This window comes from Chiloscyllium punctatum, chromosome 1, assembly GCF_047496795.1.
Source record: "Chiloscyllium punctatum isolate Juve2018m chromosome 1, sChiPun1.3, whole genome shotgun sequence".
Classification (NCBI taxonomy): Eukaryota; Metazoa; Chordata; class Chondrichthyes; order Orectolobiformes; family Hemiscylliidae; genus Chiloscyllium; species Chiloscyllium punctatum.
This window is the reverse complement of record NC_092739.1, coordinates 75,531,557-75,553,671: the sequence shown is the minus strand read 5'-3', so window position 1 is coordinate 75,553,671 and position 22,115 is coordinate 75,531,557. Positions and strand designations below refer to the sequence as shown.

Genomic DNA, 22,115 nt, shown 5'->3' with positions numbered 1-22,115 from the left:
GAAGGTTTTTTATTGCATTTTCAATAACTCAGAATCCCATTGTTGGTTAACCTTATCTAGTTACTTCATGGAACCCATTTAAAGTTTCTCCTATCTATTACTGGTTTCATTATCACACTTAAGCATTTGCTGTCTTTTCAGTTTAAAAAATCCTTTTTCATTTTTTTCTGCTTGCCTTTCATTTATAAATATGACCCCAAGTGCTGAAGTTTTGTGCTACTATAAAACTTACTTTAATTCAAATGATCTAAATGTTTCATAGTTGTGAAAATTCATATCACTTATCCCTCCGATTTTTCTAGTCAAGAGAAGTAAAATCTGGTATAGTTTGGTCCAACTACTTAATTAATTTCTGTACTAATCTGTGCAGTCCCTCTCTACTTGGTGTATGTTAGAATGTGGTAATGGTTATCTTACCAATTGTTCCTTCTTTGTAAGAATTCAGGTGATTAATATCTGCAGATATTTCTCCCAGTATTGAGAATTGCACTTTGTAGCCAGAGTTCAAGAAGAGAGGAACAAAACCTTGATAAATTGTATCTATTCCACCCCCCAACCCCACCACACACAGACACAAGTCTCTTCTTGCCATATAAAGTTCTTGTGTGTTTGCTATTGAAGCAGAAGAGAAAAAAAGAGTTAAATGTTCTCTTATTCACTTATTTCAATAATGAAGCATTTATTTGTTTTTACACAGATGATTTTCAAGTTCTCTCTTTGATTTGCAGATTGCATAGTATTGTGTTTGCATGACCAGGTAACCTTTACCTGAAGAGGAGCTACCTGGGAGACCTCGAAAGGAAATAAAACAAATCAGTGTACAGACAGTGTCATAGAATCAAAGAATCCCTGCAATGTGGAAGTAGACCATTCAGCCCATTGAGTCCACACTGGTCCTCTGAAGAGCATGTCACCCAGACCCACCCCACTACCCTATCCTTGTAACCCTGCATTTCCCATGGCTCATCCACCAAGGCAATTTAACATGGCAAATCCATCTAATCTACACATCTTAGCGAATGTGCAAACTCCCGAAACAGTTGCTTGAGGTTGGAATCAAACTCTAGTCCCTGGCAGCAGTGCAAACCACTGAGCCACTGTGCAACCCGAATCAAATACCTTTGAGAGAGAAAAGGACTACAAGGACATTCACAGCATAAGTGAGAGTTGGTATAGGATAATTTAACAGAATGAGATGAGGGCAGGGGTTTATAGAAAATGTGAGGAAAATAGATGGTGTTTTTGACTGCTGCATGTGTGTTAGGCTGTTGGGCCTTTTGTTTTTTGCTGTAAATCTCTGACTCTGTGTTACTTTAGCAATTTTCCAGAATTATAAGGGTTCTTGCAAGAATCACCATTATCTCTGTAGCTGCTACTTTTAATATCCACAGGGTGTATCCCATCAGATCCAGGAGACAAATCAAGGAAACTAATCCCATTAATTTCTCTAGCACTTTTTCTCTAGTTATAGTTATTGCATTGATTTCCTCTCCTCTTTTTGTCTCTTGATTATGTCGTAATTTGGAATACCCTTGCTGTCTTCTACTGTGAAGATTGATGCAAAGTATTTATTCAACTACATTGCAATTTTCTGGTTCCCCTTTATTACTTCCCTAGCCTCTCACCACACAAGCCTTTATTAAGTTAAGCCTCTCTCTTCCCCTTCACGTATGTAAAGACACTTTGGGTTCCAGTCAGGCTTTCTGAATTCTTTTTCAGGCCAGATGTCAGTGTAAAAGAAAATCATTTTTTGTTAGAATGGTTGGGGATAGAAGGAGAATAAGTTCATGAGCTGGATCAGAAACCAAAATAGAAACTGCTGGAGATGCACAGCAGCTCGGTCAATATCTAAAGACATTAGTGAGCGGGGGGGAATAAATTGAAAATGCCTCTACTCTTAAAATAATACTGTGAGGTCTTATGATTAGCAGAGTAGAAAAATAGGTCTGGTTCAATGTCTCCTTTCAAAGATGGCTTCATTAATTGCCTGGTGACAGTAATCTTTATTTCTCGCAAGTTGTTCTTGACCCACTTTGACTTGATCATGCTTAAGTAAGAACACCTTTTCTTGTTCAGGTAATTTTGATGAAGGATTCCAGTAGAACATTGAACAATCTTCTGAAATCTCAGACCTACTTTTAGATTAGATTAGATTATTTACAGTGTGGAAACAGGCCCTTCAGCCCAACAAGTCCACACCGCCCCGCCGAAGCGTAACCCACCCATACCCCTACATCTACATCTACATCTACCCCTTACCTAACACTACGGGCAATTTAGCATGGCCAATTCACCTAACCTGCACATCTTTGGACTGTGGGAGGAAACCGGAGCACCCGGAGGAAACCCACGCAGACACGGGGAGAACATGCAAACTCCACACAGTCAGTCGCCTGAGGCAGGAATTGAACCCGGGTCTCTGGCGCTGTGAGGCAGCAGTGCTAACCACTGTGCCACCGTGCCGCCCAAACTTTATATTTCTTGCATTTGCTCAAATTCATCTGTCTGGGCTCTGTGGATTATGGAGCAGTCTAAGATAATTATGAATGTGGACTTACAGCAACAAATGAAGACAGAAAGCAGAATCATAATCTCTACTTGTATAGAGCATACATGATGCATAGCATAACCTTTTTGGTAAAGGAAGAAACCTCGATGGGTTTGAGGGATAGAAAAAAAAGCTAATTAAAGAGTAATAGAACCTTAAAAAATAAATAGGCCCACCTTCTATTGCTGATAAACACACTACTTTTTTTTATATAAAAGACAAAACAAATGACAGGAGTATTACATCACAGGAAATTCAATAGATCTGAGGTGACAAAAGGGAGTGCCAGAATGGGAGGCAAAGTAAATCAGAGTGGCTCGATCAGGGATATGAGGAAGACCAGAAGCATAACAAACAACACTTAGGAAATTCAGCAGCAGCTAAGAATAATAAATGTTCAATTTGGTTCAAATATATTCAAAGTTTATGTTGAAATAGATTGTGTAAAATTGTCGTCTATTAAATTCTGGTGTTTTATTTCTTATTAAACTTAAAATACATTCAAAATCATATCATGAAAGCTTGTTTCATGGTAACAAAAAATGTATGTATTTATATTTTACATTTTTCTTCCACATTGCTTGTTTACTACTCTGTTTCTTCTTTTGTATTAATTTATCTTTATAACAGTTTGTTGCAAATGCAAGAACTGGTAGCATCCATATCCAGATAGGTGAATCGGTTAATAGCATTCACGTGCACTCTGCTGAGTAGGAATGTTTGGCAAGATTGATGCCGAATTCCAGCCAACTGAAAACAATTAGTGCAGCACCATGAGCATTTTGAAGAATTTTTTTTAAAAAGACAACAATTGAAATAATAATTCTGACCCGTAACAAAAGTAGAGCTTTAGCTATCACCAGAGCCAAATGACAGCATAATCATGCAAAAAGGAACAGTATAAGCTTTGCAACAAAAAAGGTTTTCCATTAATTTAGCCTCCAGTTACAGTTTTGTAAGCATCCTGAGTTATACACTCTTAGTTTTATATAGAATGATGCCCAAATACTAAAGCAACTTTCTGAAAGAGTAGTAACGCATAATGACAGCAGCTGATGCACAAATACACTGTGTTGTATTTGGGTCTTAAATATAGCTGAGTCACAGTCTGCCAGTCACTGACACATTCCGATATGCTGTATGCTATGCAGCAACTGCTAAAGTCTCCGATTCACTACAAGCTGAAGAAAAAAAGATACAAAAAGAGGTGATTGAATTTCAAACCCCAAAAAAATCTATTACTGTAAATAGTGAATAAATAAAACAAACAAGTTAAACAAAATCAAACTTCATGAAGAAGATTAAAGTTAACAGTTTGTAGATTCACTGCCTCCTGGTTCCATGTCTGTAATTTTAAAATATCTCAATACCAGATGAAGATACTCTGAACTAAACAGTTCACTATTTCAAGGAGAAAGTATTGTCATCCCGCTTCCCTGTCCCCCTATAAGTGAAAGCAAAATGCTCAGAGACACAGTATGGTTTTCCCTCCTTCATCTTTATTCTGGGCCCAGGAGGGAGAGAGAGCGATCACCCATGTGCACAGAGACACAAGTTCTCGGTCTTCTCTTGAAAAACAGTTCCTTAATGAATTATATAGTCATTTACAGGGAGGAGCAACCAGATAAGGCAACATATATATTGGTTGGGTGACGGTTACAATCAGCGGGTGTCAATAGTAAAAATTAAGCTATCTACTGTTATACAATGAATAAGTGGCTTCACATAATGAATGCTTTTCACCTTGTTAACTGATATTATATATTGAATGCATCTTCATCTTGTTAAATGGATCTACCATAATGAATGCTTTTTCACCTTGTTAAACTACTACTCTTGCTTCTATTACTCCATTGTTTACTGCAAGTTCTTATCTGACCTGAGTCATGCTTAGCTGAAACTTTGTTTCACAAAACTCAAAACTTAACTCTTTCTCTACCTCCTCATACCTAATACACATTCTAAGTATAACTATCTTCACATTGAGATGATTTAACATACTGAATAAATTCACAGTTCCTTGTTCTTGAAAGCCATATATTTGAAATTTAAAATATTACAATGTACTTTGTAATTTATTGGTTGTATCTTTTCTTCCCTGGGCAAGTAAAGAATGCTATTTGCAGTAATGGTGCGGGATGATACAGGCAGAAATGATTTCAGAACACCATATTGCATGTATAACTAAAAGCTAAACTTTATTTTGTCTGCAAGAATTTGTCAGTAAAGGCTTTTTGTTCTTGCGAATTAAATGGTACTTGGAAGCAGATATATAAGCAACAGAAAGTGTTGAAAGATACTCCACACACATTTTCTAAATTCACTGTGCTTGTGTTCACAGTTCACAGATAACACTAACAGTGCCTGTAAGGATAGAGCACTTCAAATAACAAAAAGGAAAGAGCAACATATACAATTTCACCACTACCTCTTTGAATAGAACAATTAAATAAAAAATAAAGAATGATAGCACTGAGGAATGGAAAGACTTTTTGTATTTATTTACTCCTCTTATTTCAGAGGATCACTACCAGTCAAGAGCATATCCCAAAAATACAAATAATATCTGTCACCAATCATGCAGGAATTGAGGCTGCAAACACATAGCCTATCACCATGTGGCTCAGTAAGTTAGAAGACCAATGCCCTGACCATTAGTTCACAGGAAAAAAGCATATATAGGTATGTACAGTGATTTAAATTTCAAATTCTGAGAACCACAGGTATTCACCTTGGCATTGATAGCATTCCTGCTTTTAGCTTAATAAGTTGCAGCTTTAAGCCCACAATGGGACTTAAGTGCTGAATTTCCCTCTATTTCACTTTATGCTTTAGCATTATGTTTCCTGTTCCAGTAGTTCAAAGAGAGGTTAAAAATCCCACATTATTCAAATTTACCTGAGTGTTATACCATACAATTCCCTCTCAATCAACATTACAAGAGTTAATCTATTATATGCAAAAATGGCTGGCATTTTTATCCTACATGTTCAGAATTAATAGCCTCAAAGCAATGCATCGTATGTACAACATCTTGAAACACTGAGATGACTGTTTTTACTTGCAAGTCTTAACCCAATGTTGAAACAAGATTATTTTAGGTTCATTATTTTACACGATTGTAATCTCATAGGATATCGTGAATGAATCATTTCCGTTTAATAACATATAGCAGAGTAAATGGAAAAATCTGTGATTTTGCAGTGTGAGAGGAAAACCTAATATATGATTTAATGTACTACCTATGCAGGAAAGGTATGGATAAACAGGGTAGCAAAGAAATCTCTGGAATTGTTTGTTCGCCTGTGTGGAACCACAGGAGATGGATGAGATACTAAAAGAATATTTATTGTCTGTACTTACCATGGAAAAGGACATGGAAGCTAGAAAAATCAGGGAAATAAATAGTGATTCTTGAAAAGAGTCACATATTGCAGAAAAAGGTGGTGCTGTAGGTCTTAAAATGTTTCAAGGTAGTAAATTCCATGGGACCTGATCACATGCATCCCAGGATATGACACAAATCTAGGGAAGAAATTGAGAAGCCCTTAGCAGAATTATTTGTATCATCGACCACTGTGGCTAAGGTGTCGGAAACTGGAGGGTGGCTAATATTTTTCCATTACTTAAGAAAGATTTGATTAATTACAGTGTGGAAACAGGTCCTTCGGCCCAACAAGTCCACACCGACCCGCGGCAGCGCAACCCACCCAGACCCCTTCCCCTACATTTATCCCTTCATCTAACACTATGGGCAATTTAGCATGGCCAATTCCCCTAACCTGTGCATGTTTGGATTGTGGGAGGAAACCGGAGCACCTGGAGGAAACCCATGCAGACACTGGGAGAATGTGCAAACTCCACGCAGTCACCTGAGGTGGGAATTGAACCCAGGTCTCTGACGCTGTGAGGCAGCAGTGCTAACCACTGTGCCACCATGCCGTCCAAAAGGAAAAGCCAGGGAACTACAGACCGGTGAATCTAACATCGGTGTTGGGTAAGAGGGGATCCTGAGAGGATCTACATGTATTTGGAAAGGCAAGGACTCATTAGGGAGAGTTGGCATGCTTAGAGGAAGAGTTTAGAGAATAGAGGCCAAATGCAGGCACATGGGTCTAGGTCAGATTGGGATGCCTTTTTGGCACAAACTAGTTGGACTGAAGGGTTTGTTTCCATGCTTCCTAATGACTGTACAGTCACTTCTGCTGTAATACATGTTTCTTCAATGTGAATTGGCTTTAACGCAATTGAAGAAGTTAGATCATTAGTTGTAAAATGTGAACTTTCCTTATCTGTATTGATTAAGTGCAACTCCGACTCAGTTTGAATGATGTTGCTATTGTGCGATTTTCTTAAAACACGAGATTGCACATGAATGAGGCTATTGCATTATATTAGGATAGACTGTATTAAATTTAAATTTGGGGCTCTTGTAAGGACACAGCTACATGTGTACTATGTAAAATTAATAGTTCCCTCCACTCCCAGAAAAAAGATATAGAAGCTCGAGAGAATGTGTATCAAAGATGACAATAGAACAGAGAATATAGCTCATGCGCAAGATTGGTCAAGGTTGATCTTTATTTTAAAATAGGAAAAACTCAAAGGTAATTTGACCATCTTTAAAATTTTCAGTGGATTGGTTAGCATAGTTCAGGAAACAATGTTTTCACGTGATGGAGAGTGCAAAGCTAGGGTCCATAAATACAAAGCAGTTCCTTAATAATCAGTTACAGGAATATAGGAAAAAATCTTTACTCAGTGGTTACCATTTGGAATTTACCATAGGAAGTGGTTAAAGCTAATGGGTTAGATGTTTTCTAAAGAAAACCTGACAAGTAGAGACAAAGGGATTTAAGAGCTGAAATGTTAAATTGAGAAAGATAACACAGGAGGAGAGTTGTAGGGAATACAAACACTAAGGCAACCTGGAGAAAATGACCTAATTCTTTTCATGCCAGTTGTAACTGTAGCTGCTGAAAGGAATTTCCTCCAATCTCCACTGATCAGTTTTTTGTGGGGGTTCCTTGCTGCCATACTCAGGTCAAATTTTCTCTTGATGTCAAGAGCACTCAGTCTTGCCATGCATCTAGAAATCAGCTTACGCATTCATATTTGAGCCAAGGGTCAAATGAAGTCTAGAACCAAGTGTTGTAAGTATATGGGGAAAAGACAGGAGACTGGCTTTAGATAATAGAATCAGTTGTTGAGATGGCTGAATGGCTTTCTTCTGTGCTTAACAGTTCTGTGTTCTTAAGTGATTCTGGCAGAAAACACAATTGCAATAAGCATAGGACTCTTGAGGTGCAGTAGTGGTCTCCCTACCTCATCTAGGAGGCTCTGGTTCAAGTCCCACTTGCTCCAGAGATGTGTATTGCCATTCCTAAATGGGTTGATTAGAAAATATCTATCAGCAAGTAAATGCAGTTGAAAAATTGAAAGCACTGTTAATGACTACTGATATCCCTTTGCAGTTGACTCAAAACAGACAGTGGGATGGTGATTGGTCAGATCAGGTTAGATTTTTTTTCTGCTTTTTAATGTGGATGGGATATTCTTGGACAATTTATCACCTTGTCAAAAAGATGTGCTAGACATCTTAGATCCAACAGGGTGCATAGGTCTAAACCCAACTCCTGCTGGATATGACAGTTATAGGCTCAGAATGGAAGTCATTTAACATTTCAAGATTGCACTGACTCTGCAGCTGCAAGTCAGCCAGACCCATTTCCCTACTCTGCAAATTTATTTTCAGGAGCATGACAACATTGGGTGTCTTTGGATTCACAAACCACACACCCCTCTTCTGTGCTGTATTATCCTATGGTCTACCACCTATCATCTGCAAGCCTTCCTTTAAGCTGCACACCATCCTGCATTGAAACTGTAATGACACTGGGCCCTTCTGTGCCTGCATTTCAGGGATGGTTGTGGTTCATGAAGGTAGCTCTCTGTCACCTCCTTCATGGTAATTGAGGATGGATAATAAATGCTGCCCTATATAATGATGCCTCTATCCCATTTAAAAAAAAATTGAGTAAGCACTTAACCAATCCCCTTATCAAAGCTACAATTGATGCCTGCAACATACTTTCAGGCAATATATTCCAAATCTGAACCGCTCAGTACAAAAAAACACATTTATTCCTGTCAGCTTTGAGTGGATTTCCATTCACCCGAAATCTGTGCCATGTCTTCCTTGACACCTCCAGCAAAGGGAATTATTTTTCAGTGTCTATATTATCTGGACTTATTATGCTTTTGAATATCTTTCATCTCTCAGAAGGCTGGAGTGTTGGAGGCTGAGGGGTGAACTTATAGAGGTTCATCAAATCATGATAGGATAAATAGACAGTCTTTTCCCTGGGGTGGGGAAGTCCAGAACTAGTGGGCATAGGTTTAGGGTGAGAGGGGAAAGATATAAAAGGGACCTAAGGGGCAACGTTTTCATGCAGAGGGTGGTGCACATATGGAATGAGTTGCCAGAGGAAGTGGCGGAGGCTGGTACAATTGCAACATTTAAAAGGCATCTGGATGGGTATGTAGGTAGGAAGGGTTTGGAGGCAGGCACCAACATGATGAAGGGCTCCAGCCCGAAACGTCGATTTTCCTGCTCCTCTGATGCCGCCTGACCTGCTGTGTTTTTCCAGCACCACACTCTCAACCCCCTTTCGAGGGATATGGACTGGGTGCTGGCAGGTGGGACTACATTGGGTTGGGATATCTGATCGGCATGGAAAAGTTGGACCGAAGGGTCTGTTTCCATGCTATACATTTCTGTGACTCTATGCCTCCATGACTCTGCTCGGCCACTTTACATTATTGCCTGGCCTGAAGTCCGCCTTGGAGGCTGGCCACCCGACCGTCCAAGGCCGAATGTCCCAGAACACCAAAGTGTTCTCTGATTGGGAGGGAACATTGCTATCTGTTGATTGTTGTGCGGTGTTTGTTCATCCGTTGCCATAGCCTCTGCTTGGTCTCACCAAACTACCTTGCCTCACAGCATCCTTGCCTGCAGTGTATGAAATAGACAATATGAGCTGAGTCACATGAGTACATGCTATGTATGTGGTGGGAGGTGTCTATACTCTGACGCGTCTTGCAATGTTTACCGTGACAAGGTTGTATGGTATCCTGAAAGGTGGACAGCTTGCTGCTAACAATGATCTTTTTGAGGTTTGGTGGTTGTTTTAAATGCGAGAAGTGGAGACGTGGGGAAGGTCTTGGCGAGGTGCTCATCCTCATTGATAATGTGTTGCAATCTGTGAAGAACTTGGTGTAGTTTTTCAGATCCTGGGAAGTACTGGACAATGAAGGATACCCTGTCGGCTGCAGCTTGTGTCTATCTCCTGAAGAGACAGGAGCCGAAAACTACACCATGTTCTTCACAGCCTGCAACACATTATCAATGAGGATGAACAAGAAGACCTTTTCGCCAAGACCTTTCCCAAGCCTCCACTTCTTGCCTTTAAACAACGACCAAACCTCAAACAGATCATTGTTTGCAGCAAACTGCCTGGCTTTCAGGACAACACCATATGACCTTTTTCACTGTAGACGCTGCAAGATGTGTCCGTGTTGACACTGATACCACCATTATATGTGGACCACCTCCCACCATGTACATGGCAGGTACTCATGTGACTTGGCCAACGTTGTCTATCTCGTACGCTGCGGCAAAGAATCCCTAAGGCAGGGTAGATCGATGAGCAAAGGCTATGGCAATGGATGAATAGACACAGCACAACTATCAACACACAGGAGTGTTCCCTCCCAATCAGAGAACAGTTTGGTCCGGGACATTTGACTTCGGACTATCTTCCAAGGCAGACCTCAGGACAAGCATCGACGCAAAGTGGCCGAGTAGAGGCTGACAGCCAAGTTCGGTACCCATGGGGATGGCCTCAACTGGGACCTTCAGTTCACGTGACACTACACTCTCTGTGTCTGTCTCTCTGTGTCTGTCTGTGTCTCTCTCTCTCTCTGTCTCACTCACTCACTTTCTCTCTCTCTCTCTCTCTCTCTCTCTCTCTCTCTCTCTCTCTCTCTCTCTCTCTCTCTCTCTCTCTCGCCCCCCCCCACCCCTCTCTCTCTCGCCCCCCCCCCCCCCCCCCCCCCCTCTCTCTCTCTTCGACAGACCCATACACTCTTGTCGACCCTCTTTTTTCATATATCTCACTCTCATATACTCCCATTCTCTCACGGATTTATATCCTTTTACGCTCTCACTCATACACATACTCTCTCAAAGACACTTTTACCACTCTCCCCAACACACACCCACAAAGAAGTTTGTGGGTGAATTTGTATTTACAGAATTACATTTTACTTTGCTCAAAAACTGCATGAATCCAAGTAAGATTCTGTAAATGCCTTTTTTACATTAAAATTAGTCTGAACATTGGGGCACAGACAGCCGCACACAGGGCAGCACACACCTTCAATGCATTATTTGGGCCAACATGGCATCTATTGTTAAAATTCACTTGAGAATGTAACTTTAAGAAAGGTCTGGAATTTAAATATGAAAGAACTGAAACCAGCAAACTCATTGTAAAAGAAGAGAGACTTAACAAACAATCCAGGTCTTTTTCAATATATAATTTCAGTTACATCACACTTCAAACTTTTGCTATAAATTTTGTATCCTAAGATCTTATACTCCACAACTACTTGATGAAGGAGCAGCACTCCGAAAGCTAGTGCTTCCTTGTTGGACCATAACCTGATGTTGTTATTTTTTAACTTTGCAATAAATGACAGTATTCCATTCACTGTGTCCAAAGGAATAGAATATTCAGTAAAGGAAGGTTTACCACAGTCGCACAGGGCCTTGGTTAGATGACATCTGGAGTGCAGGTTTTGACTCCCTGTTATGGATTAGACCATATTTTAAGTTGGCCTGCACCCTAACTTTTTCTTATTTTCAAGGTGAATGTAACATGCTGTGTTTTAGATGCTCTTGGATTGGTCAAACTACTCTGCGTTAGGCAAAACACAATTTATGTGAACACTACAGTTAAAATACAACCAAAGACAGAGGAATTTAGAAAACTTAATGTAATAATAGATACAGTCATTATTATTAACTGTTAAATATAACAACATCCTACAAACAGATTCTTTGGCAAAAAGGCAAAATTCAGAAAACTGATTTTGTCTCATGCAATCCAACCGTTTTTGGTTGTAATCGAGAGACTGAGAAATAGCTTCCACTTCTTCAAGCTCGCACCAGCAACTGCTTAAAGCTAAACCTAAAAACCATATTTTAAAAAAACTAGATAATTGAGGGCTGTGAGACCTGGCTATTCCCATGCAGGCTGTTTTTCTTGTTCCACCTTTATAAAATGAAAATTCAAGGCCTCCCATGCTGTTTACTTTATTGCAGTCTGCTCAGCGCCTCACATTTAATCTCTCTCAAAAGAAACCATGACAAAAATACACCTAAAGCCACAGCATTATCACACTCCTTATTTGAAAATCTCCTATCATCAAGCCAATTTTTTATCCATTTGGTGAACTGTCCTTGGATCTTGTGATGTAACCTTACTAACCAGCCTACCTTGCGGAACCTGGTTGAAGGCCTTGCTAAAGTCCATGTAGACAGCATCTGCTGCTCTGCCTTCATCTATCTTTTTGGTCCTTCTCCAAAAAGCACAATCAAATTTTTGAGACATGATTTCCTACCACAGATATGCTGAATATGCCTAATCAGTCCTTGTCTTTCCAAATGCATGTAGATCCTGTCTCTCAGAATCCCCTTCAACAACTTACTAACCACTGACATTCGGCTCAACAGAATGTAGTTCCCTGGCTGTTCTTGCAGCCTTTCCTGAGTAATCTTGTTCTCAACAAGATGGGCAAATCCAATCCAGGCAATTACCACCCGTGTACTTGAGCATCACTGAAGTGATGGAAGGTGTCATTGACAAAGATATTAAGCTGCACTTAATCAGCAGTAAACTGCTTGTTCACGCTCCGTTTGGTTTCCTGTAGGGCTCCTGACCTCATTGTGGCCTTGATTCAGAATGCTATCAAATCTGAAGTGGGTGGGAATCAGGAGGAAATTTTCCACTGGTGCAAGACTCGTTAAGCAGACAGGAAACTGACTGTGTTTGCAGAAATCAATCACCTCCAAGACCATCTTCAGTAAGAGACAATCAAACCACTACCCCATGACATTCAAATGTGTTACCATCACTGAATCCTCTACTAGTAACACTCTTGGAAGGGTGGGGGGGGTGGGTTACCATTGACGAGAAATTCAACTGGACTTGCCAAATGAACACTGGCTACAAATGCAGGAAATACACTCTGGGATTCTGAGTAAAGCTAGTCAGAAGCTAGAAATACTTCTCAATAGAAATGATTAACTTCTGACTCTCCAAAGCCTGTCCAGTATCTACAAGGTACAACTCAGGAGTGGGGACACTCCTCACTTGCCTGGAAGCATGCAGCTCCAACAACATTCAAGAAATTTGACAGCATTTAGGACAAAGCAGGTCTCTTGATCGAAACTGCATCCCCAAACAGCTACTCCCTCCATCACCAATGCTCAGCATTAGCAATGTGTACTATATGCAAGATGCATTGCTGAAATTCACCAAAGGTCCTTAGACAGCATCTATCAAACCCATAGTCGCTACCATGTAAAAGAATAGGGAGTGGATAAGTGGGAGCACCACAATAATGCAACTTTATTTCCAAGTCACTCACTCATCCTAATTTGGAAAGATATTGCTATTCATTCATGTTGCTGGGTGAAAATCCTGGAATTCCCACCCTAATAGCCCTGACTGCATAATAGAAGTGTCCTGATAGACCAGTTTAGCATACATTCAAGAAGGTGGCATGTGACTTTAAAGTGGGTATGTGTGGAATTATTCACTTGGCTGGTCAGAACCAAAAAGTCTTTTCTTTTCCCCAAAGGTATGAAACTTGTTTCATGTTAATGTTCAGAGGAATTTTGTTTTTATACAAGAAATACAATGTTGACATGCAGCAAAAGCAAGCATATTGGAAAGCATGTTGACCTTTATCACAATGAGTACGCTAATAAAGTCTTGCTGTATGTGTACAGAACTTGGTGAGATCTCATCTAGAAAAGGGTGTGTGGTTTTGTTCTCTTTAAGAAAGAGCATAGTTCTACCATGTACCTTCACTGCATTGGGCTCTGTGGTTTGTTCTTTTCCAGAAAATGAGGAAATTAAGCTTATAGCTTTTGAAGTTTATCACCCAACCCTGGGAAAAAGACTGAGTGCATTCACCCTATCCACGCGAACCTGAGGGGCAACTTTCTTTTTTTACACAGAGGCTGGTACGCATATGGAATGAGCTGCCAGCGGAAGTAGATGAGGCGGGTACATTAACAACAATTAAAAGATGTTTGGACAAATGCATAGATAAGAAATGTTTAGAAGGACATGGGCCAACTGCTGGGAAATGGAATAAGCATGGATGGACATTTTGGTCAATTTGGGCCAAAGAGCCTGTCTCTGTGCTGTAGGTCTTTGACTCTATGACTGTAAGAATGACAGGTGATCTCAGTTAAATGTTGAAGATTTGCAAGGGCTTTGATAGAACTTTTATTTTCTGTGTTTGAGGGCTGTAGAACAAGGCATCACAAATTTGGGATTTGATGTTATATTTAGAACTAACATGAGCAAAACTTTTTTAGCCCAAAGGAATGTGAATTTTGGAATTTGTCTACCCTAGAGTTGGCATGCTCCATTGTTGACTATGTTTAAGGCTGAGATAGTTAGGTCTTTGCTTTCTCAGGGACTCATTGGATGTAGAGCAGGCAGAAAGTACATTAAAAGTGAAGATCAACCGTGACTGTATTGAATGGCAGTGTAGGTCTGATGAGCACATGGTTTACTCTTATTTCTTATGTTCTTGTCTCAGTAATGTCATCCAGTCCTCAGACCCTCCGATGTCTTTATGCTTTTCCAAATCACTTTGCTGCACCATTAACACCTTTACATTTAGCCATCTAGGCCCACATTCTGAAATTGCCTTTGCTAAATCATTGCTTCCCTTTCCTTTCTACTGCTATCTCTGCCTTTAAATCCCTCCTGAAAATCCAGCTATTTGACCACACTTTTGGCCACTGCCCTATTATCTCCTTACTTGTCTTGGTGTCACTGTGTCCCACCATGGCCCTGTGAAGTAAGTGCTTTGGGATGTTTTCCTCCAGTAATGTACTTTGTTAGGGTGGGGGCTATCTGCTTCTTATTTGGACAATATTTGGTTAAAAATAAACTACTTCTGTGTGAATAAGTGAAATGTTTATTTAAGATTTAATTGTTGAGTCATAAATAATTAAGTAGTGTTTGACTTGTATAATTGTCGAAGTGAAAATGTTTTTAAGATAGATTTAACATTTGTAACCTTTTCTGTTCTTCTGAAACTATGAAGTGAGAATTTTTGTATAAGCTGTTAGGGAAGAAGAAAAATTTGAGGTAAGCCGAAAAGCTGCACGATAGGCTGGAAAACCACAGTATTGATTGCATCACCCATCACCATCGTCCTCCCCTCCCCCTAACTAAAAACCAGGCACTCGCATTACTTTGGTGGATTAAGTGGGACGCTGTATCATGCGTCATCACAAGCATGCTGAGAAGTCGCTGATTATTGACTGGGTGGGCAGTGCTGTAGGAAGTAATGTGCTGCTGTGAAGAGACACTCGAGCTAGGCATTTCAGCAGCAAGCCGCGGCAAAGAATGTACATCATTGGTGATTTTGTGAAATGTCCGTTGTGCAAGGCAATGCGAGGAGAGGTGCTGTGGTCGTTTCAGTCTGTGCAGTTGTATTTCTCTGGAAGCTAGAACTAAGCACTTGTTTTCAATAGTTCTGAGCTCCACCCTTCTGTACTGTATTTACCAACACCATAGGAAGCAGCTGGTAACAGTTGTTCGACATAGCTATTACAGACTACCCTTTGTGTAAATCATACGGTTCAGTCTTTGCGGAAGATGTATGTTATTATGCTCCGTGAAAGGTGAAATTGCCCTTCAAACTACACTGAATGTAGAGTAAGTTTTTCTGACTGGCGAGTTCATCTGCATTCAGCATTGCTGGAACTCAAAATGTGCGTCACATAAAAAGACTGCATGATAATGAGAAAGGGACACTTGAGGCCAGAACTGCTCTTTGATAGGAGTCGAGGACAACAATTTGAGACAAAATAAATACGCAGCCTGGCAAACTGTTTTAATAAATTCGCTAGCTGCTGTTGCTCGTCAAAAGGCATAATGTTAAGCCTGCAGGATTCTGTGTTTTTTGAAATCAGCATCAAGTCTCTGCTGAAGTCTTGGAGTAGTAGCTGTAAGTAAAAATTAATTATCTATATATGCAAATAACATGTAATCGTATCATGTAAGGTTTTGATGTTTGAGTGCATTAAGAGCTGTGTGAAAATGACTGGAGCTTATCCTTCATGTGAAACCTTTCAGTTCCCTGTTGTATTCAGGGTGGATCTTCTGTATCATTCCCTTTTGCTTTAGATAAACTAATATGATTAGGTCTATAGAGTCACTGCATTCATTTTTTACTTGTATCAAATACATTGTTTTCGTTATGTTGCTACTCTGAACAATATGTGGGCAGTGATTTGGTTCTGTTTCTATGACAATCATATTGATCTGATTTAGAATGCTACCTTAAATTTTAAACAGTCTCATAGTAATCAGTAGATATTTGTGTAACCGACTAATTTTTTTCAGGGATAATGCTTCTTATTAGTGCCATTAAGATGATGCAGCATAGCTTACTCACCAGTAGGTTACCTTATGAAATGTTTACATATCATTTTGTACCGCTAAGTTCTCTTTCACAATCCAGATACACAGCTGTATCATTACAATGTTATGTGCTGGTTTAGTGTACAGAATGTAAATAACAAGCTGCTGTTTGACTGTACTGTAGCTTTCTGTATTCTGTAGCAACAATGATATGACATTAATATGGCTGGCTTTTGGCACGCACACTTTCTGCCAACATTTTGATTGCTGATAGTTCATATTTTTGCCAGGCACATTATGTGAAACAGCTGTCTTGCTCTTGTATTTTCAAAGAGTCTTTCTAAAAAAAAATCCCACTCTCAAAAGTTTATGCCCCTATCCCCTGCCTGGAATTTATGTGAAACTGCATGGCAACTCCATGTTGAGGCCTGAGTTCTGCAGTGTACAGACATCAGAAATAGCTTACAGCACCCAGCCAGCAACAATTCAGAGACTAGATTTGGCAACAGGGAATTAAATTAGCAACATGCTGATCACCTCTCCAAAAAAAGTTATCAATGAAAGTTGTATGATTAATGATCTGCCACCCTTAATGGAAGCTACCTTTTCCATTTGGAAACTTAATCTTAACCATTTGGTCTTATCTACAGAAAGTATTTAAAATTTAAACCTTTACCAGTGGTTAGTTCTTCAGTGCTGTACTCAAAAAAAAAAGTAGGCCCGATCTATGCATTTTAGTAGAAATCTAGTGCGCATAAGTTCTTTAAGTCAAATGACGGAATAATTATAGATTTATTATGCTGCAAATTTAACTCTTGGCTGAGTGGTGGTACGGAAGATGATCATGAGAGAAATTGAGTCATTAGTCTGTGGAGCACCCTTTCCCAGTGTGCATTGGAGACGGAGCAATTGAATATATTTAGCGCAGAGGTAGATTATTTGACTAAGGAGGTAGTGAAAGGGTATTGGGTATAGATAGAAAAAGGGCTTGAGGAGCCCAATGGCTTCTTCCTAATTCATGTTTGCATGTCGTTAGAATCATACAACACAGAAGTGGCCATTTGGCCCATTGAGTCTGTACAACCAAAAATATACTAGCTACATTAGTCTCACTTTGCTGCACTAGACCCATAGCATTGCATGTTATGACACTTAAAAGTGCTCACCTAAGTAGTTTTTCGTAGTTGTGAGGTTTCCTACCTCAACTTTTAATGACATGGACATGCAAGTAAAATTGCAAATTTCAATTTTAGCTAAGTTTGTATATTACATGAGTTCACTTATATTTTGATTAGGAGTCTGCTGTGGTTGAAAATCTCAGCAGGTGTTTTAATAATTTCCTTAGTTCATATATATGGTGTTACTGAGGGAGTTAGTAAAACTTCTCACCTTTCCTTTATTTTCCAAACGATTTTGGCTTTCCTAGGAGAATTCAGACACTAGTAGAAAATAGGATTTTATTTATCCATGCAGCAACTTTCTAATCTGCTGGGACAGGGAGACTGAATAATAAGCAGAGGTTAGGTACTCAACACAGAATAAATGGTGGTTGAACTTGCGCACATTATTGCAACCAGTAATAGGATAAAAGTGAAAGATGACAAAAAGCAGCTGAGCCAACTATTTTCATTTTGTATCTAAAAAGGAATGGGGGGGGGGGGGAGAATTCTCGAACAAGAGCATCTACAATCCTTCTGTTTAACTCTTTGGCATCACTTGTTTGTCCTTGTTCTGTGGTATTGCTTGTCAGTTTGAAAAATATGAGGCTCATAAGATATGTGCCACACTGACAAAGCTGTATTTGTTGTCTATTCCAAGTTAACATGCACAGTTGTTATTTCTTGAACCGCAGCTCTTGTTGACTGCTCTGCTGTCCGCTAACGTTCTGCACTGAAAGTGATGGATCTCAAAATCTTCACATTAATTTGTTGGTGTGAAAGCTGCTGTATTTGGTGTTGAGCACATAGGTAGTCTTCTATTCTATCCTCATATCTTGGGTTTCTCTTTCAAAGCTATTTTTGGTACTTACCCTTCAATACCATCATGGTACTTGCCTCCAGTCTGGAAGGCAGTGCCCAACTGTTTTCGAAATTCGAGCAGACAGGACTTTTCTCAAAGTTCTGTCTGGAATAATCCCTGAATTATCCAGTATCTGTGTATCTCAGGGAGAGATTTTAACGAAGGGAATCATGAGGTGAATAAGCAGGAAAACTGAAAACCGATGAGGTTGCAAGCGTTTTCTGAGTATGAAATTAAAGAGTAAGGATTGGTATTTCACTGGAATGAATGTCGGCAAATGATTTTTTTTCTGGAAAAAAAAACTTGAAATTCAAGATAAAATCTTTCCAAGTTGTCAAATTGCTTAGTTTCCTTTTGTACAATAAATTAATATTTTTGTTTAAAAGTATATTGACAGCCTTGTATGGATATGTTCAGTGACTGACCAGCGCGAGAACAAAAGTGCCAAAATAAAATCTAGGGTCTATCCAGCTGGGTTTCACTCTGGAATCTGTCTTGTCCAGAATTAACATCAACCTGGATCATAAAGCACATGTCTAATTCCCTTTAGGAAATTATTATTAAAACTGTTTCCATCATCTTTTCAGATGGTGCATTCCAAATCTTTACTTGCTGCATCGCAAAGATTATTTACACAATTAGTTCTTTTACTATTTATTTTAAATGTGTATTTTCTGATTGATAATCCGCCTGCCATTGGAATCAGTTCTTCTCCCATCAACTCCATTATACCCTTAATTTTGAGACATTTTTTATTAGCTCAAACATTTTTTGCTTTGAAAAGAACAATCCTGTCGTCTGTCTTCTCTTCACATATTCTTGTACCTCATTCTAGTAAGCCGCCTCCTTTAACATCATTCCTAAAGCATGCTGCCTAGAATTGGGCACATTACACCTAAAGCCTAACCAGTGATTTTTAAAGATGAGTATTACTTCTTTTGATTTTGTTCAGTGCATTTATTATGCAAAGCCCAGAATTTCATGTGCATTTTTAAATAGTCTTTACATTTGTCTTGACATATTCAGATACCAAATATCTTTGTCCTGAACTGCTTCAAAATTGCACCATTTGATGTCTGTTCGTATTGACTTGGCTCGAGCCAAATGGAGCATGCAGCTAGGAATCATAGAATTCCTACGGCAGGCAATTTGGCCCAGCAATCTACATCGACCCTCTGAAGAGCTTCCCAACCTCCTACCCCTGTTACCCTGCACTCCCGATGGCTAACCCACCAGCCTGCACATCCCTGGACAATATGGTCAATTTAGCATTGCCAATCCACCTAACCTGCAGACCCTTCGATCGTGGGAGGAAACCGGAGCACCCAGAGAAAACCCATGCACACATGGGGAGAATGCGCAAACTCCACACAGACGGTTGCTCAATACTGGAATTGAACTCTGCTCCCTGAAACTGTAAGACAGTAGTACTGAGCCATTGTGCTGTCTGAGTTGGAGTGATGCACGCAACCTCTTTTTGATTTCTGTCTTTGTCTTAAATGTGTCTAATAGGTCTGTTGTTTAATATGCATATCATCATGGTGATCTTTTTCTTTGAGATCATTGATAGTTCAGCCAAATGTTCTAGAATACTTCTGTGATTTATAGATTTGAAGGTTTTTGTCAAAAAATTGTGGTGGATTGAGTTATTTATGACATTTTTCGTGGAGTTGGCAAACTGAAAATCTGTTAATTGTGCCTCTTAATGGTCTGAATTCACATTGAGATTTCTGGAGTAGCTGTTCATGAAGTGAACCATTTCAGAAAAGTTCTTTGGATTCCAACACTTCCTATGGCTGTTGCGTTCTTCATTATGTGATTGCTTTTATTATCTCCAGAGCTCTTGTTGGTATTCTTAGCTTGTCTCTAACTGGGTGTTGTGTGATGGAATTGAAAACACTTTCATCAATAGATCCTTGAGTAAAAAGGATTTAAAATTTGACAATGATTGAAGAAACAGTGGTTTAGTTCTAAGTCAGGATGGTGGATAACTTGGAGGGAAATCTTACAGGTGATGGTGTTCCTATGCATCCACTGTTTTTGTCCTTCTAGGTAATTGAGGTTTTGGGGTTGGAAGGTGCTGTTGTAGGACCTTTTTGGCAACCTGCTGCATGCATCACGTGATGGTATTTGAGGCTACCTCTCTATTATTTGTTTTGGGATTGAATATTTAACATGGTCATTGGATTAGGACAGCCAGTTTCTCCTGGATGTCACCAACCTTCTAGAGTTTTGTTGGACCTGCAATCATTCAGTCAAATAGGACATACTTTATCACTACATTACCTCACATTACATCTGACTTGTAAATTGTGAGCAGACTTAAGAATGGGAGAGCAAGCGATTCTGGTAAGGAGGTGAGTTACTGCAGAATTCCCAGTCACTGACCAACTGTTATCTCCATCTTAAAATGGCTGTAGATCATCGATTATGGGGGATTCACTGATGGTATTGATGTTGAATTTCAGTAAGAGGTGGTTAGATTTTCTTGTTGATGACAAGGGGCAATGTTTTGATTGTTTTCTATTGGGCATAGTTATTTCCTGACATTTGTGTGGCATGAATGTTACTTGCCACTTTTCAGCCTAAGCCTGGATATTGTCCAGGTCTTGTTGCAATTGGACTACTTTAGTATCTGAGGAGTTGTGAATGGCACTGAACACTGTGCAATTGTTAGTACATCCCTACTTCTGATTTCCTGGTGGAGGGAAGGTCATTGAAAAAGTCCAGGATCCCCTGCAGAAATGTCCTGAAGATGAAGTGACTGACCTCCAATAACTGAACCACCTTTCTATGTGACAAAAACGCCTTCAACCAGTGGAGAGTTTTTGCCTCGATTCTCATTGACTCCTGTTTTACTAAGGTTCCTTAATGTCACTCTTGATCAAAAGCAGCCTTGATGTCAAGGGAAAGATGTAGTGAGCCGTAACTGATAATGAGGCAAAGGAGAAATGGAAATAAGTAGATCAGGGTGGAAAGGGATAGAGATTGCAAATCTAAGTTTAAATCGACAGATAGGTTACAAAAAAATATTTTTAAAAGAAATTGTATTTGAATGCATGTAGCATTCAAACAAAACTGATGAATGAGACTACAAATAATCTGGTAGCCATTGCAGAGGCATGGTTTCAAGATGATATGAATTGAATAATGAAGGTACGTAACATTTAGGAAGGACAAGAATTCAGGAAAAGTTGAAGTGATGGCTTTCTTAGATAATAATCGTATGAAATCAATAGAAAGGAATGACATAAATTTAGGAAATAGTTTGGTTAGAAGTAAGGAATGATGTATAAACTCCCTCACAGTAACTGCACGATAGGGTGGACCAAATTGAAGAAATAATGGGAGCTTGTCAGAAAAGTACAACAGTATTCATGGATGATTATAACGTACATATAAACTGAGAGAGTCAGATGGGCAAATGTAATCTCGAAAAAGAGTTTGAAATGTTTTCAGATAATTTCTTGGGACAGCAAGTTTTGGAGCTGACTAGGGAATAGACTGTACTAGTAATAGTTCATGATCTCATGGTGAAGGTGTGCCTAGGTGGCAATGACCATCAGATGATTGAATTTTACACTGTTTGAAGGAGAGAGGAGTCGGTCTCAGTCCCACTCCACACGTATTTTTAAAACTTGGACAGTTGTGAAGACATGAAAGCAGAGCTGGTAAATGTTAATTGGAAAACTTAAAGGCTATGTCAGCAGTGAAGCAGCGGCAGGTATTGAATTGTGTATTTCAGAATACACAAAATAAATGCATTCCAGTGAGGAAGAAACCATAAGGGCAAGACAACTATCTGA

At 39.5% G+C, this 22,115-nt stretch overlaps 1 protein-coding gene across 13 annotated transcripts in view; it reads left to right on the top strand.

Moving 5' to 3' along the window:
- fryl (furry homolog, like) overlaps window positions 1-22,115 on the top strand; it is a 467,472-nt gene that overhangs the window by 96,958 nt on the left and 348,399 nt on the right. For 2 of the 13 annotated variants that reach the window (XM_072569014.1, XM_072569007.1), the window contains exon 1: window positions 15,167-15,874. The exons of 10 other annotated variants lie outside the window; for them this stretch is intronic. In XM_072569014.1, coding sequence (XP_072425115.1) covers window positions 15,802-15,874 — 73 coding nt within the window. In that variant the 5' untranslated portion in view covers window positions 15,167-15,801. Of the gene's footprint in view, window positions 1-15,166; window positions 15,875-22,115 lie in introns of those variants that run through there. One more of the 13 variants, XM_072569059.1, reaches the window with a different exon arrangement.